Consider the following 15,447-nt stretch of genomic DNA (forward strand, 5'->3'; position numbering starts at 1 on the left):
CATAGAGTCCAACAGGATAAAGATCCTACAAGAGACTAAATGCACAATTGAAACTTTATGGGTAGAAATCGCTTGTGTATTGGGGAAGAGTATAGTGATAGGAGTATATTACTGTCCACCTGGCCAAAATGATGAGACAGATAGTGAAATACTAAGAGAAATTAAGGAAGCCAACCAAATTGGTAGTCAGGAATAATGGGAGATTTCAATTACCCCAGTATTGACTGGACATGCTAGAGAGATAAAGTTCTTGGATTGAATAAATGACAGTTTTATGGAGCAACTGGTTCAGGAACTGATGAGAGAGGGAACAATTTTAGATCTAATTCTCAGTGGAGACCAGGATCTGGTGAGAGAGGTAATGGTGGTGGGGCCACTTGGAAATAGTGATCATAACATGATCAAATTTGAATTAATGACAGGAAGGGGAACAGGAAGTAAATCCATGGCTCTAGCACTAAACTTTCAAAAGGGAAATTTTGACAGAATGAGGAAAATAGTGAAAAAAAAATCCTGAAAGGTGCAGATACAAAGGTAAAGAGAGTGCAACAGGCATGGACATTGTTTAAAAATACCATCTTAGAAGCGCAGTCCAAATATATTCCACGCATTAAGAAAGGTGGAAGGAAGGCCAAATGTTTGCCAGCATGGTTAAAAAGTGAGGTGAAAGAGGCTATTTTAGCCAAAAGATCTTCATTCAAAAATTGAAAAAAGGATCATCAGAGGAAAATAGGATAAGGGTCTGGAGAAAGGCTGTAGTGTAGTCAGGCGAAGTGAAGTCAAAGTATGTGTAATCAATCCGAAGCAAAGGCAGGGCAGGAACGAGGAAACAGGAACCGGAACGAGGATCAGGAACATAGAGACAAATCTCTTAACAGCAACGAGTACTCGACCAGCGAGACCTGTTGCAAAGGCAATGCTATGGAGCGGGGCCTGAGCTTAAATACCTTGAAGAGGTTGACGTCATCATCCGGGGCCGCGGCCAGGTTCCCGCCACGGTCCCTACATAAAGATCAGCGATACGCGCGAGCCTAGGGAGGGGCACGGAGAGGGTAGTGGCGTTTCTCCACGGGCCACGCGGAGAGGCCCGACGAGCAGAAGCATCATGACCTGGAACGCTGGGGACTGTGGCAGAGCTGGAGGCACCGGAGGAGACCAGAGATCGGAGCTGGCGGCCTACTGCTGCTAGCGAGGAGGAACCAGAGGCTGGAGTTCTTGTGGAAAGGTGAGGGGCCTGTGCCACAGTTCTGCTGCGGACGGCACGCGAAACATTTTCCTAATAGGGGAACCGTTCCATCCCCTTTATCATTTTGGACACCCTTCTCTATACTTTCTGTAGTGCAACTATACCTTTTTTGAGATGTGGCAACCAGAACTGCACACAATATTCAAGGTGCAGCCTCATCATGGAGCGATAAAGGCATTATGACATCCACCATATAGAGGAATTTTATTAATTGATGTTATCTAATCATTTTTATGGTAGTTTTACTAGATGGTTTAAACTGACTAGGAGTTTATTTGTTACATGACTAGAGATGCCAGTAACATGCATGCCCGGCACTATGCAACAATGGATTAACCTGTCTGAATGCTGAGAAAATATGGTTAAATATTTCTTATATTCTCACTTGACTTTATCTGAGCCTTGCGTTGTTTTAATATACAACATTTGATTGCTCTCTAATTGCTCTCTACAGCCAGGGAAGACAGCGTTGCATCATGTCGCAGATAGGAGCACTAGTAGCACGGCAAGACCAGAAACAGCAATTGGATTTCCGGAAGTTCTGAGCGGCGGGCAGCGTGCGACGCCTCTTTGTCTGTGCGCATGCGTAGACCACTTTTGCCCTTCCTGCTTCCTTTACGCCAGAGCGTGGGTCGTAGTTGGTGGGGCTGCGGTAACACATCTGTCCGCTGCAGAAAGGAAACCGCCTATGGATTTAGAAAGCAGCTCAATCTGACGGCAAAAGTATAGAGGCTTTGGTGCGTAGTCGCAGTGTCGATACCACGCGAGCTGGGCTGCTGGTAAAATTAAACGCGCCGTCCGGAATGGAGCTGGATGGCGCCTATGAGCCGGGCTTCGTGGGGATCCGCTTCTGCCAGGAATGGTGAGTCCGTGTGAAAACCAGAACCGGGGAAGTGCGGCGTCAAGCCTGTGATCGCGCTGGGGGTCAAGGTAGAGATGGATTAAGGGTGTCTCGGGGCTGTCTCCCTGGTGCACCTCGCTCCTCCAGGTTGTTTACTCTTACTCTGCTGGTTCTGGTGTGGACCGTGGGTGATGAGGCTCGTAATGCCTGTAGAGCCCACGGATAAGAAGCAGTGAGAGGGATGGCTTTGGTTCCCGAGGGTGGATGATGACAGCGAAAGCCCTGGATGCTGATGGGTGATAGTTCTGGTGAGGATGGGCGGGTGTTGAGGCATTTACTGGCTGTAGTGCCAGAATGCAAAGGATGAGGTAAGGGATGGATGTGGTGGTGCAAAGAAGAGGTGTTGGATGAAGGATATGTTGCTGGAAGGTGGTGATGAGCTGAGTGTTGAGGGTGGCATGGACGAATGTTGAAACGATTGATAGTTTTAGTACAGGAGAGCAGATTGGAAGAGGCGTGCTGGCTTTGATTCAAGAAGGTGGTCAGTGACGGATTGGAGAGTGGGGCAAGTAACTCATGGCACAAAACGGGTCAGATTAAAAGCAGGCTGTGCTAATTTTTAAGCTGTCCGGTGCAAGCAATTACTGTGCTACCTACCCCCCCGTTCTGTTTTCCAGTGCTTAAGAAATATACATTTTCTACTCCTGGGGGGAATTCTGCTCAAAAAAATGCCCACTATTTGTCAAAATGCAATAATTACTTTTTTTTTTTAATTGCACACTTAAGTTACTACTCAAAGAATTCTCCCAAGAATACTGTAAAATACATCAGTCTGGGCTCCTTCCTCCAAGGCTTGAACCCCCCCCCCCCCCCCCCAACACACACAGCTCTTCCCCTCTCTAGGCTTGACTCCCTGCTCACGTTTCCTCCTCCATCTCAACCTCCAGCTTGCTTTTCCTCCCCACCTCAACTGACCACCCCAGTTTGCTCTCTTTCCCCACTCCCCAGACTTGACCCCTTTCCTCCAGTTTTCTCTCCCCCCCCCCCCCCTTCTTCTCCCCAGTCTCAATGCCCTGTTTGCTGTCTTCCCCTTTCCAGCTCCCCAGGCTCAACCCTCCAGTTCACTCTTACCCCTACCCCAAGATATGACCCCGGGCTTTTCTCTCCCCTTGATCCTCCAGTTTGCTCCCCATCCTGTACTTGATCCATTCCTCATTCTCTCTCCTTTTCCAATTTAGCCTTGACCCTTCTCTCTTCAGGCCCCCACAGGAAAAAAAAATGGCAACAGATGCCTTCAAGCCTATACAGCCGAGTTACCTTTTCTGCAGGTCTGAGATGTTGATAAACAACTCAATCACAATTAGCAGCTCTGCCTCCCCCAAAAAGTATCATGTAAAACCCGTAAATTGGACATCACACTTTTAAATATTATTTATTTATTTATTTTGAAGTTTTTTATATACCGCGGCACGTTAATAACATCACCTCGGTTCACAATCAACAGTAAATTAGCAACAAGCTTTACAATCGAAAAGAGAATAAACTCGTGAGTACATAATAAATCAATTAAGAACAAATTTAAAGACTTAGTTAAGCACTAATCAAATTAATTTAAAGATAATCATAATCTATTGAAAATAATGATAATATAATCCCAAATGATCTATTTGGGGAAGCATATAAAATCCCAAAAGATCTATTGGAGAAGCAGTACAAGTAATGGGTAGTTCAGCATATGGAGAAAATCATTGTGAGTATGCTTGTTCAAACAGCCAAGTTTTGAGGTTCTGCTTGAATTTTTTATGGCAGGGTTCAAGACGCAGGTCAGTGGGCATTTTGTTCCAGATATTGGTTCCCGCAATAGTGAAAGCGCGGTCTCTTGTAGAAACGTGTTTGATGTGTTTAAGTGAAGAGGACGCAAGTTTGGCTTGGTGTATTTTTCTTTTTAGTCTCTTTGACGTGTGGAATAGGAGTTGATCGGAGAACCATTGCATATCTTGGTTGTAAATAGACTTATGGATGAGGGAGAGAACTTTGAATAGAATCCTTGATGCTACCGGCAGCCAGTGAAGGTACATGAGCACAGGTGTGATGTGTTCATGGCGGTGGGTATTAGTAAGTAAGCGAGCAGCTTTCTTCTATGTTTGCATGAAGCTGTCATCAAGTCAGCTTATATGACCTGTGATATGGAAACTACTCTATTAGTTCAAACCCAGCGGGGGTCCCATGGTTCTCTCCACACTCGCTTTTTACCAGACTCCTTCCATGCAGAGACGGAACACCACTGCATATAAAGCAGGAGGCACTGCTACCAGTATTTTGCACCATTGTTGCATAGTGCTGGGCATTCATGTTAGTGGCATCTCTAGTCATGTAAGAAATAAACTCCGAGTCAGTTTAAACCATCTAGTAAAACTACCATACAAATGATTCGATAGTATCAATTAATAAAACTCTTCTATATGGAAGTAAAGGTTAGGGTCTATACAGGATAGGACAGAATCTGTGCATGTCACATTCTACAGTACCTTCTAGTCACAAAAACCCCTCAAAGGGTGCAGAGCAGAACAAAGACATTTACCATATAAAATAATCAAAATACACCTCCTATTAGGAAAACAGAACAAATCAGGCTGTAATAGATCCTTACACAGGAACTGTGCGCTAGCAGTGTATCTCACCTCTGTCAAAAATGCACCACACAGACAGTTGCTCGCTAAATGTAGTATAAACAGACCATAAAATGTAATAAGAATAGATATAATAATAATAGATATGTGTAGGCAAAAACTGAATTGGAAACCACAATGTCAGACTGGAGGGTGGCCAATGTAAGTAACCCCAATATTTAAAAAGGGCTACAGGGGCAATCCAGAAAACTATAGACCACTGAGCCTGACTTCAGTGCTGGGAAAAATAGTGGAAACTATTTTAAAGATCAAAATCACAGAGCATATAGAAAAACATGGTTTAATAGAACACAATCAACATGGATTAATCCAAGGGAAGTCTTGCCTCACAAATCTGCTTCATTTTTTTGAAAGATTAATAGACGTGGATAAAAGTGAACCGGTAGATGGAGTGTATTTGGATTTTCAGAAGGTGTTTGACAAAGTCCCTCATGAGAGGCTTCTGAGAAAACTAAAGTGTCATGGGATATGAGGTGATGTTCTTATGTGGATTACAAACTGGTTAAAAGACAGGAAACAGAGTAGGATTAAAAGGTCAAATTTTCTCGGTGGAAAAGGGTAAACACTGGAATGCCTTAGGGATCTGTAATTGAACTGATGCTTTTCAACATATTTATAAATGATCTGGAAAGGAATACAACGAATGAGGTTATCAAATTTGCAGATGATACAAAATTATGAAGAGTAGTTAAATCACAAGTGGATTGTGATAAATTGCAGAAGGACCTTGTGAGCCTGGAAGATTGGGCATCCAAATGTCAGATGAAATTTAATGTGGACAAGGGCAAGGTGTTGCATATAGAGAAAAATAACCCTTGCTGTAGTTACACAATGTTAGGTTCCTTGTTAGGAGTTACCACCCAGGAAAAAGATCTAGGCATCATAGTGGATAATGCATTGAAATAGTCAGCTCAGTGTGCTGCGGCAGTCAAAAAAACAACAGAATGTTAGGAATTATTAGGAAGGGAATGGTGAATAAAATGGAAAATGTCATAATGCCTCTGTATCGCTCCATGGTGAGACCGCACCTTGAGTACTGTGTACAATTCTGGTCACTGCATCTCAAAAAAGATACAGTTGCTCTGGAGAAGGTACAGAGAAGGCCGACCAAAATGATAAGAGATTGAATGGCTCCCCTATGAGGAAAGGCTAAAGAGGTTAAGGCTGTTCAGCTTGGAGAAGAGACGGCTGAGGGGGATATGATAGAGGTCCTTAAAATCATGAGAGGTCTAGAATGGGTAGATGTGAATCGGTTATTTATTCTTTCGGATAATAGAAGGACTAGGAGACACTCCATGAAGTTAGCAAGTAGCATGTTTTAAAACTAATCGGAGAAACTTCTTTTTCACTTAATGCACAATTAAGCTCTGGAATTTGTTGCCAGAGGATGTGGTTAGTGCAGTTAGTGTAGCTGGTTTTAAAAAAGGTTTGGATAAGTTCTTGGAAAAGTCCATTAACTGCTATTAAGTTTACTTAGGGAATAGCCTCTGCTATTACTGGCATCAGTAGTATGGAATAGACTTAGTTTTTGGGTACTTGCCAGGTTCTTATGGCCTGGATTGGCCACTGTTGGAAACAGGATGCTGGGCTTGATAGTCTGACCCAGTATGGCAATTTCTTATGTTTTATGGAGTGCAACAATGAAAAATCAGAAGCATCATATTCCTCATAAACATCAAACAATACAAACAAGAAATATAAAATCTCAACCATATTAATAAAAAGAATAATTCAAAATAGCTGATGAATAGAATAACATCCAATAATTAAAAACTCATTAAAATTTCTAAATACCAAAATTTCAAAACAGCAGACTTCAGTTAAAATTAATAGGGATAAAAAAAATTCTCTGCTCTTCATACCTATGATCTTTTGATTTCCACTTACGCTAAGATTGTGGATTAGTGAGAGATAAGGATGCACATACTTTCCTCTCTCTCTTACACACATGAACATTCTCACACATATTCACTCATACATAATCCTTCTATCTCACACACATACACAGGCTCTCTCACATTTGTTGGCTTTCTTACACACACAAACACACACGTTTTCACACTCACTGGCTCATCAAAGCCCTGTCATGTACCTGCATATCATCATTCAGCACTAGGGTAATCACTCACTTTATTACTTACCCTAAGTCACCCTAAATAAACGTAGATAACCACGTTTGTATATTTTGTTTGCAGTATTACACAATTCCGTGGTCTTTGTTACATATAATGTGCTCTTCTGCATGATAACAGTGGAGAATATATCAAGTGATTCTGGTCCCCCCTTATTACAAGGATATGCAATATTACTTTTCTGTTGTATTAATTTTACTTTCTTTTTTCTTAAGCAATAACATGCTGTACCCCAAGGAAGATAAAGAAAACCGAATCCTACTGTATGCCGTAAGTTCTCATTTTTGGAATTCCTACATTGCTGTGGACAGCAGTGCTCTAGATTGCTGGCTAAACCTAGCTAGCAGGCATACCTTCAGCTGTAATAGTTGTCAGCAAGATTTATACCTATTTTGGGTGGCCTGATATCAATGCAGAATTTAGCCACCTAACAGTGAGTATCGGCCTAGATAGGTTAAACTCTTCCAGGGCCTTCCACTTTTTGAATGGCTAAATATAGCTGGTCAGCACAGGGATATTTTTAAATGTTAGGACTGGCCAGCTAACTTCAGGAGATTTCTGGCCAACCTGCTTAAAAAATCTGCTCCACAGTACCATATTAGTGGGCCATTGGAATGGCCAGCATGACAGTTTCCAAACCATTAAGAAAGTGATTCACCTGCATAAGTTGGCTGGCTGAAGATTGCCCTTGGTACACATTGTGAAATGACACACAGACTTTTAAGCTGTGTTTAGAAGAGGCAATCCTTGGGGGTATGTTTGGATAGGAAAGGATAACAACGTAGAATGATGGTATGAAATTTATTTTATTTTATTTATTTATTAACTTTTATCTACCGACATTCGTGAAGCACATCATGCCGGTTTACGAAATACTTCTCTTGTGGTCTGCTCAGTTCGGTCCCCTGAATTTGTGAGGGATAGTAGCCTCATATGATCAGCATTGTTTCTGGTGGATGTGTTGGACTCCCTTATAGCACACTAGGACCCTTACAACTGGTGCAGAGTGCAGCAGCACGTATTCTCTCTGGCTCTAAAATGAGAGACCATATTACCCCGGTACTGGCTGGCCCTCATTGACTCCCTATTAAACGGCGTATCATGTATAAGGTTGCTGTGATTATCCTTAATTTACTAAACTTAGACCATCACAACAGGGTTAGTTCCATCCTGAGAGTTTTTTTCCCCCCTTACAGATTGTTACATTTGAAATACCATCTTTAAGTCTAGCTCATTTAAGGATCAATAGGGATCGTACCTTTTCTGTGGCAGGGCCAATATTATGGAATTCCCTCTCAGATGAAATTAGAACTGAGCCTTGTGTGAAAACATTCAAAAGAGTGTTAAAAGCCTCCCTCTTTAAGAAGGTCTATAATGAATAATAGGCAATTTGTATACCATTTGTGTATTGTATTTTATTTCTGTGTGTGTGTCTGTTATGGTTATTTTGTATGTATTTCTTGTAAACATAGTTTTTATATTTTTATGACATATGCAGTATATACATTTTTAATAAAGTAAACTAGTCAAAGTAAATAGTATAGCTGGACTTAAAAAAAGGTTTTGGGCAGGTTTCTCGAGGACAGGCCCATTAACACTTATTAGCAAAACAGGCACGGGGGACCACCATGTTCTACTTCTGGGAACAAACAAAGGAAGTGATCTAGTTATTTGGAAACAGCATGCCGGGCTTGATGGGCTATTTGTCTGATTCAGTATGGCATTTCTTATGTATGTGTGTCTGCCTGCCTGTGTACTCAATAAACTTGAAATCAGCTTCTTTTTTTTCCCTAGAGATAACAGGATAGTTCTGTTGCAGCCTCAGAGAGGTCAGAGACATTGATGTTACTGAACATTTCTAACCTATTTTCTTATTTGGAAACTGGCCTTATAAAAGCATCATGTCTGTACAATCTGTGAATTGAGATTTAAAGATTTAACGTATGCATACTGTCGAGAATCCATTAGATTTACAGATTATCTGATCTATTTAAAATCAGATAGCATATGTCTCAAGTTCATATAAAAGGAAGGAGCAGAATGTTTACACCTTTCAGAGGTAGTTAAGAATTTACCGTAGCAGAATAAAATATACAATGGTCTTATTGTTACGCTCTCCTCCTCCAGAGGGGAGGAGTTCGCAATCTGTTATCGCTCACCCTGCCAGGAGGGTAGAGTTAGCAATCTTGTTCTGCTTTCCTCTTGAAAGGGGGAGGAGTTAGCAATCTGTCATGATCTGCTCCTCCAGAAGGGAGGAGTTAGCTATCTGTAGTGCTTACCCCGCCAGGAGGGCAGAGTTAGTAATCTGTTAGCGAACTACTGTTAGATGCTCCTGTAAGGGAAGGAGATGCAATCTGTTATGGGTCAATTCCCCAGGGAAGAAGAGTTGGCAATCTGTTCAATGATACTCTTCTGAGGAGAGGAGCTAACAATAGGTATATTGTACTTCGCTACAGAGATAGCAATCTATCCTGACTCCGCTACTGAGTAGTAATCTGTTACATATAGGCTGCTGGCAAGTCCCATAGAAAGAGGAGTTAGCTATCTATATAATACTTCCGTAAGCGGTGTTAGTGGTCTGTAGTGGTTGGCTCCCACAGAGTGACAGTAGTGTAAGGAATGACCACTTGGAGGAAATGGTGAATCCCTGGGCCGATGGCAGATGACAGTGCCCCCAGGAGGAGATTCTGAGAGGGACCACCGGCTAGGCTGGAATTTGAAATAAACACAAATAGTTCTTTTTTAAGCTGGACCACTAGTGGTGGCAGTAGTGAGTCGATGTGTCCGGCAGATTGAAGTCCTTCTGATACTGGAATATAATCTCTGGGTCGCTGAGCTGTAGAGAGAGACTAGAAGTAGTGAGTAGACAGGGTATACTGGATACAAGATGGTACACTCACAATAGTAGATGACAGCAATGGTCTCTATGCCACAGAGAGTCTTCAGTACATTCAGGAACAGGAGCCGTAGGCGAGCACTGGTTCCTATGAACAGTCTGTAATAAGAACTCACAATATCTGTATATGAAATGGCTTCTAGAGTAGAAGAGAGTCTGTAAAGGATTCTAGGAACATGGGCCCTCGTGGAGTGAGTACCGGTTCCTATCTGCAATCTTGCCAATATAACTCACGATCTCCGTACCTGCGATAACGTCTGGACGGAAGGGAGTCTTCAGAGCTATAGGAATGTAGGCCCTCGTGGAGCGAGTACCAATTCCTATCTACAATAGAACTCACTGTGTTCACATCTGCGATCGCTTCCAGGCAATGAGGAGTCTTCTGAGTATTCAGGGACGTAGGCCCTCGAGGAGCGAGTACCGGATCCCGTCTTGGCAATCTGAAATCAAGAAGAGAGAGCGAAGCCCCCGTGGAGTGGGTAATCCTGGTAAGTTTGAAAAGGCCGAGCAGTGGAGAGAATTCCCCTAGCTGACTCGGATCGTTGTTGCAAGTAACGTGGACTGCCGAAGCAAGTCCTGTTGGAGTTCCTTGCTAACTTGTTAGAGGTTAGCAAACAAAGACTTTTTAAAGTGAAAATGGATGACGTCACTACGGGGGGACGCCCCCGAGGTTTGCGCCCTTGCTGGTACAAAGTCTGGAGCGCGTGTGTATCCTTATGTCATCAAGAACATGGCGGATCCGTAGCTTCAAGCTAGCCCGGGGACACCGGGACCAAGAGGCAGGGAGAAGCCGCGGCTGCATCTGTCCGTCAGAGCCCGAAGGGAGTCTCTTCCAAGGTAGAGAGGGTGGAGCGAGGGCGAGAAGAGGCACGAACGCAACACTTATGCACAGTAGATATTGTTCCTAAGTTTCTGGGTTTAACAGAGTAACTCACTCTTGTTGCAAAGGTTATAAAAACCTTTGAGCTAGATGCAGGGGTTAACGTGCACACATCAAAAGCATTACCAATATACTTCCCACCTTAAAGTAGTAGTTTTATCCTACACTGATGAGGAGTGCATAAAGATATCTGGAAGTCAGTCTCAGGCTCTCTCAGCCTCCCCTGCAGTTGGGTTGTCCTGGAGATTAAGGGTTTTGTCCCGGCATGGAGAATATCCAGCTGGACCTCCAGTGGTAAACAGGCTAATGCCACCATCTTAAGGCAGATGCAGAGGTTACAGACACCTCTATAAGCTATGTAGGCAAGGGATAGGAGCGAAGATTGATTTGACTGCAAGATCTTGGGCAAGGATGCGATCACAGTTAATGGAGCAGGGCTAGGCTGAGCATGGAGCCCAGTCTTGAAGCTTAGGCTTGAGTTTCATGGAAAGTCTTGGGTGCAGAGTTCATTTGTGTGACGTTTGCATGAATGGCAGCAAGCAGCCCTGAGTCTGTAAGTTCACTCTCTTTTTTTTTTTTTTTTTTCTTTTCTTTTCATTAGAACTTCATACATATGCATATAATTAATTGGCATAGGCTTGATGAGCTTTTGATAAGACTTCTTAACTGGTATGCATATACTCCTGGAAATGATGGTGTGAGTTGGAAGACCTCTGGTAAACAGTGCTGGGTCTCATAACTGGATATAAAGTTTATTAAACAAATTTGTGTCCTGCAGAACCAGCAAAATTGCTATGTGAAGACAGATTGCTCGATATGAAGAACAATAGCTTCTCTCCGTGTGTTCCCACAGGCATTCTTGAAACTGCAGGGGCCATCATGTTGGCTTGACTTCTATCTTCTGTTGCGCGGGCCTGCATTTAGTTTTATTCGGTTGCATACTCTTTTTAGGGTGATTGGCTTGTCCCTACAATACTGTTGTGGAAAGGAGAGAGAGGGAAAATATGACAGAGAGATTCAAATAACTCAGAAGTCTAAATAACACATAAAGCAAATATTTTACGGTGAATAGCAAGACAAGGGTTGAAAGAACCGTGATTTTGAGGAAGTACTGACAGCTTTAGTGACAGGACTTTACACTGGATAAAAGCTGGGGCTGATCCAACTTGCAAAAGTGTGCTAAAACTATTCTCTGTATATAATTTGCTAGAGATATGTTGTGGTCATTCTGTTAGTTGCACTCAAAAATGCCCATTTCTGGGACCTTTTTGGGGTGTCTGGGTGATCGTTGGCTTCTCCTCACAGTATCCCACCCAGTTTTTCCCATGGGAAGATGAAACCTGACAGAAATGTGCAAAACCTCATTTTGGGCTTTGCCGTGGGTCCCAGCATCTGCTTTCCCTTAGTATATGTGTGCAACAGCCCACACATGCGATACCGTCAGAATGACCAGCTCGCATGCATACATTGGTACAGCATGCAGTGACCACTGAGAGAAATGTGCAGTTCGTGGCCATAGTGCACACAATTGGTAATAAAGGATAGTGAATGTTGGAACCCTTGGCAAAGCAAGAATTGCGCTCTACTGGAATGGGGAGGGGGCGGGGTCTGGCATGAAAAAACCACCTTCCTGTATCTGCTTTACAGCCTTCCACTGTGAACAGCTGAGTGCTTCCTATCTAGGGTCTGCCTAGCAGATGGAAACACTTTCTCTCTCACAAACATTTGCTCACCCTTTGTCACTCTCTCAAAGAGTGACACGCTCGCACACTCTCACTCACTTTTTTTTTTAAGGTTTGTTAGGGGGCAATAAGCTCTGGGCATGCTAAAATGATTTTACATTTCTATGTTTCCTAACCAATAACACCTGGTATTGGTTAGGAATAAGTAAACCTCTGATCCTTATCAGACCAACTATGAACTTAAGTCTCAAATGACAAAATAAACGGGGCAAAACATTCATGTCGTTGAGCACGCACAAAGGAGCTCCTGTGTCTGTAACATGCGACCGGCCGCACTTACCCTGATGCTGCCAGAGCCCCTTCGCGTCAGGAATGCCATCAGCCTCCTCGTGTCATGCCCTCTCCTAAGGCGCACGTGCGCCCACACTTGCACGCATTATCAAGGCCCTGCGGCACGAAACATGACTTGGCGCTCTTTGATGGCATCAGGCCCCTCGGGCCATTTAGATACTGTGGATACTTCAATCATCACCTCAGCAACAGGTCGTTTTGCTTTTTTGAAGTGTGTTGCCATGTTTGTGTTGCTGGTCCTGCATTCCCAACCCTGCCTTGCTTCATGTTCCATCATCTCTCTCCTTATCCAGTGTCCCTCAACTCGTCCAGCCTGCCTTGCCCCAGCTCTAGCCTAGCCTTATTCCTGCCTCCTGCCTTGTCCTGTCCCGGTCCTCCATCTGCCTTTTCTCCTGGTATTGACCTCTGCTATGGACCCTGACTGCTCCTTGATCGCTGCCTGAACTGGTAAACTGTCTGATTGTTGCCTGCTCTGACCATAGCTCAACTCTGGACTCTCTTGTTCTGACCTCCCTTTGGGACATTCGCGTAATCCTACCAGCCCCTGGAGTGCAAGGGCTCAACCTGTGGAGACCAGGGCTGGTATAGGTGAAGGTCCAGCTCCCGTCCCAGTCAAGGACATGTTCGCCAGCTGTCTCTGTGGGTCTAGTGGGATCACCTACTAGGTTGCGTCAACCATTCAACAAGACAAGGGCTCACAACTGAGAAAGTGTCACGCTCCTTCCTGCAGGTGGCGCCTCTGGTATCCTAACAGACTCTTTAAACTTACATCCACTAATGTCAAGGTGGGCATGGTCACTGATGCCTAGCTCAGTAGCAGTCAGAGTGCAAACAGAGGGGGTTTCACCTGGCAGGCATGTTGGGAAAACAGGCTCTCCCTTAGCTGCAAATGGCCTAGCAGTTCCAGGCAAATGACAGTCTCAGGCAGATGGTAAAGCTGTCTCTAGCATCCTTGTAGGCCCTTTAAACTCATGTCCTATGATGTCACAGTGGGTCTAGTCAGTGATGTCATGGCTCAGTAGCAGTTGGGAGTGCACATGAGATGTTGGATCCTTTTTGCTTTGTCTTAATATCATCTGTTCTTCGTGTCACAGATCATAGTAACATTGTAAATGTTGGCAGATAAGGACCATTTGACCCATCCATGGGCCCATGTTAGGAAACTTGCTCTCTCCCCTTGATTATTCCTCAGATTGTACCAAAGTTCTGCTGACTGTTGATTGATCTTGCCTGTAAGCTGCTCTCACTGAATGTTGGTTGATCTTACCTTGACCTAGGAATTTGTTGTAGCTGTATAATTGCTATATGTTAGTCTGTGAAATCATCCCCTCGTTTTTGGCTCCCTGCCAGTCCAGATTAGCACATATTTAGTGTATTTAGCTCATGCCTTTTCATTGTAGCTCAAGGCGAGTTACATGTGTCTACACCTAGCTGAACACCTAAGACCCCCATATTTCTTTGCCCTATCACTCCCCACCCCTGCACTTATTGCTGTTTGCTGTATCTGTTCAACTTTCACTGTCAGATTGTGCTTGGGGGGCATATAAGTTGGGTCTGAATAATATGATAGTTATGTAAGTAAGCAAGGAAATATTTAAAGCCTTCATTAATCTCAGCTCACAAGTTTTACATTTTTGTTGATTTAACCATTCTGTATAACACTTTATGGAAATCCATCAGAAAGCTTTAAAATCAATCTACTCTTTGATGTTTCCCTATTCTATATCTCCTAGTGCCGTAACTGTGATTATCAGCAGGAAGCTGATAACAGCTGTATCTACGTCAACAAGATCACCCACGAAGTGGAGTAAGTAGAGCATGTTCCTTACTTGCTTTAGTGACCCCTGTGTGAGACTGCTCATATGTCCTTGTGTTTTGTTTATTTCAATGCTTGCTCTGTTGAACACTAATTGTTAGGAAGTTGAGAGATGAGAGAGACCAACTGGAAAGCACTAAGTGTGTCTCTGCTGCCCTTCGGCATGGCTTTGGAAGTTCAGCAGCTCCAGGTGGAAAGTCGGGCCCACCTAGTTGCTCGGGGGCCTGGTTATGCAGTTTATCCAAGTTTTTATTTTTCTGCCTGATTTTTTTTTTTTTTTTTGTTTCCTGGGGCAGCCAGGAGTGGGAATACTATGGAGGCAACATTTACAACCCCTGGGTAAAAGTCTGCACAATGGTGATACTTGGTGGCCAGATTAAAGATGCATACTGGTCCTGAAGTGAGCTGCAGTCTGTGGATCCTAACCGAAAGAGTGTCACTGACATAACTAGGCTGTAGTTGGGAGGAGGGGGCTGAAAATTACGAGAAAATAAATTGCGAACAGTATACACTTTAGAGTAAGAGGGAATGTCAAAAGGTTACTCAACAGAAAGATCAATTTTCTGTCACTCATTGCAACACTGGCAACCATGGCAAGGGGTATTATTTATTTATGTATTTTTTAAAATTTACAGCTCGCACCCTCCAATAGTTTGGAGTGGGTAACAAAAGTCACATACACAAATTAAAATAAACAGATCAACAAAACATGTTAATAAAACAGTAAACAACTGCTAACAGTGCGGCCCTGAACAAGAGCATGTTGTGGGAGAAGGGCAAAATGAATTCCCTGCACACCGTCCAGCCTTGTATTCAAGGGGCAGATTGGATGTGCACCTTGGATCTGAAAGATGCATATACACACATCCATTGTAATGGGAAAAAAAAGCACAACAGCTCACAAGGAGGCAGG

At 43.4% G+C, this 15,447-nt stretch overlaps 1 protein-coding gene across 1 annotated transcript in view; it reads left to right on the forward strand.

Moving 5' to 3' along the window:
* The first annotated feature begins 1,836 nt into the window (after positions 1-1,836).
* The window catches only part of POLR2I (RNA polymerase II subunit I), a 53,564-nt gene continuing 39,953 nt past the window's right edge, over positions 1,837-15,447 (forward strand). Inside the window, exons 1-3 of the mRNA XM_029608705.1 lie at positions 1,837-2,108; positions 7,125-7,179; positions 14,452-14,525. Coding sequence (XP_029464565.1) covers positions 2,050-2,108; positions 7,125-7,179; positions 14,452-14,525 — 188 coding nt within the window. The 5' untranslated portion in view covers positions 1,837-2,049. The remainder of the gene's footprint in view (positions 2,109-7,124; positions 7,180-14,451; positions 14,526-15,447) is intronic.

The sequence above is a fragment of the Rhinatrema bivittatum genome, chromosome 7 (assembly GCF_901001135.1).
Source record: "Rhinatrema bivittatum chromosome 7, aRhiBiv1.1, whole genome shotgun sequence".
Lineage (NCBI taxonomy): Eukaryota > Metazoa > Chordata > Amphibia > Gymnophiona > Rhinatrematidae > Rhinatrema > Rhinatrema bivittatum.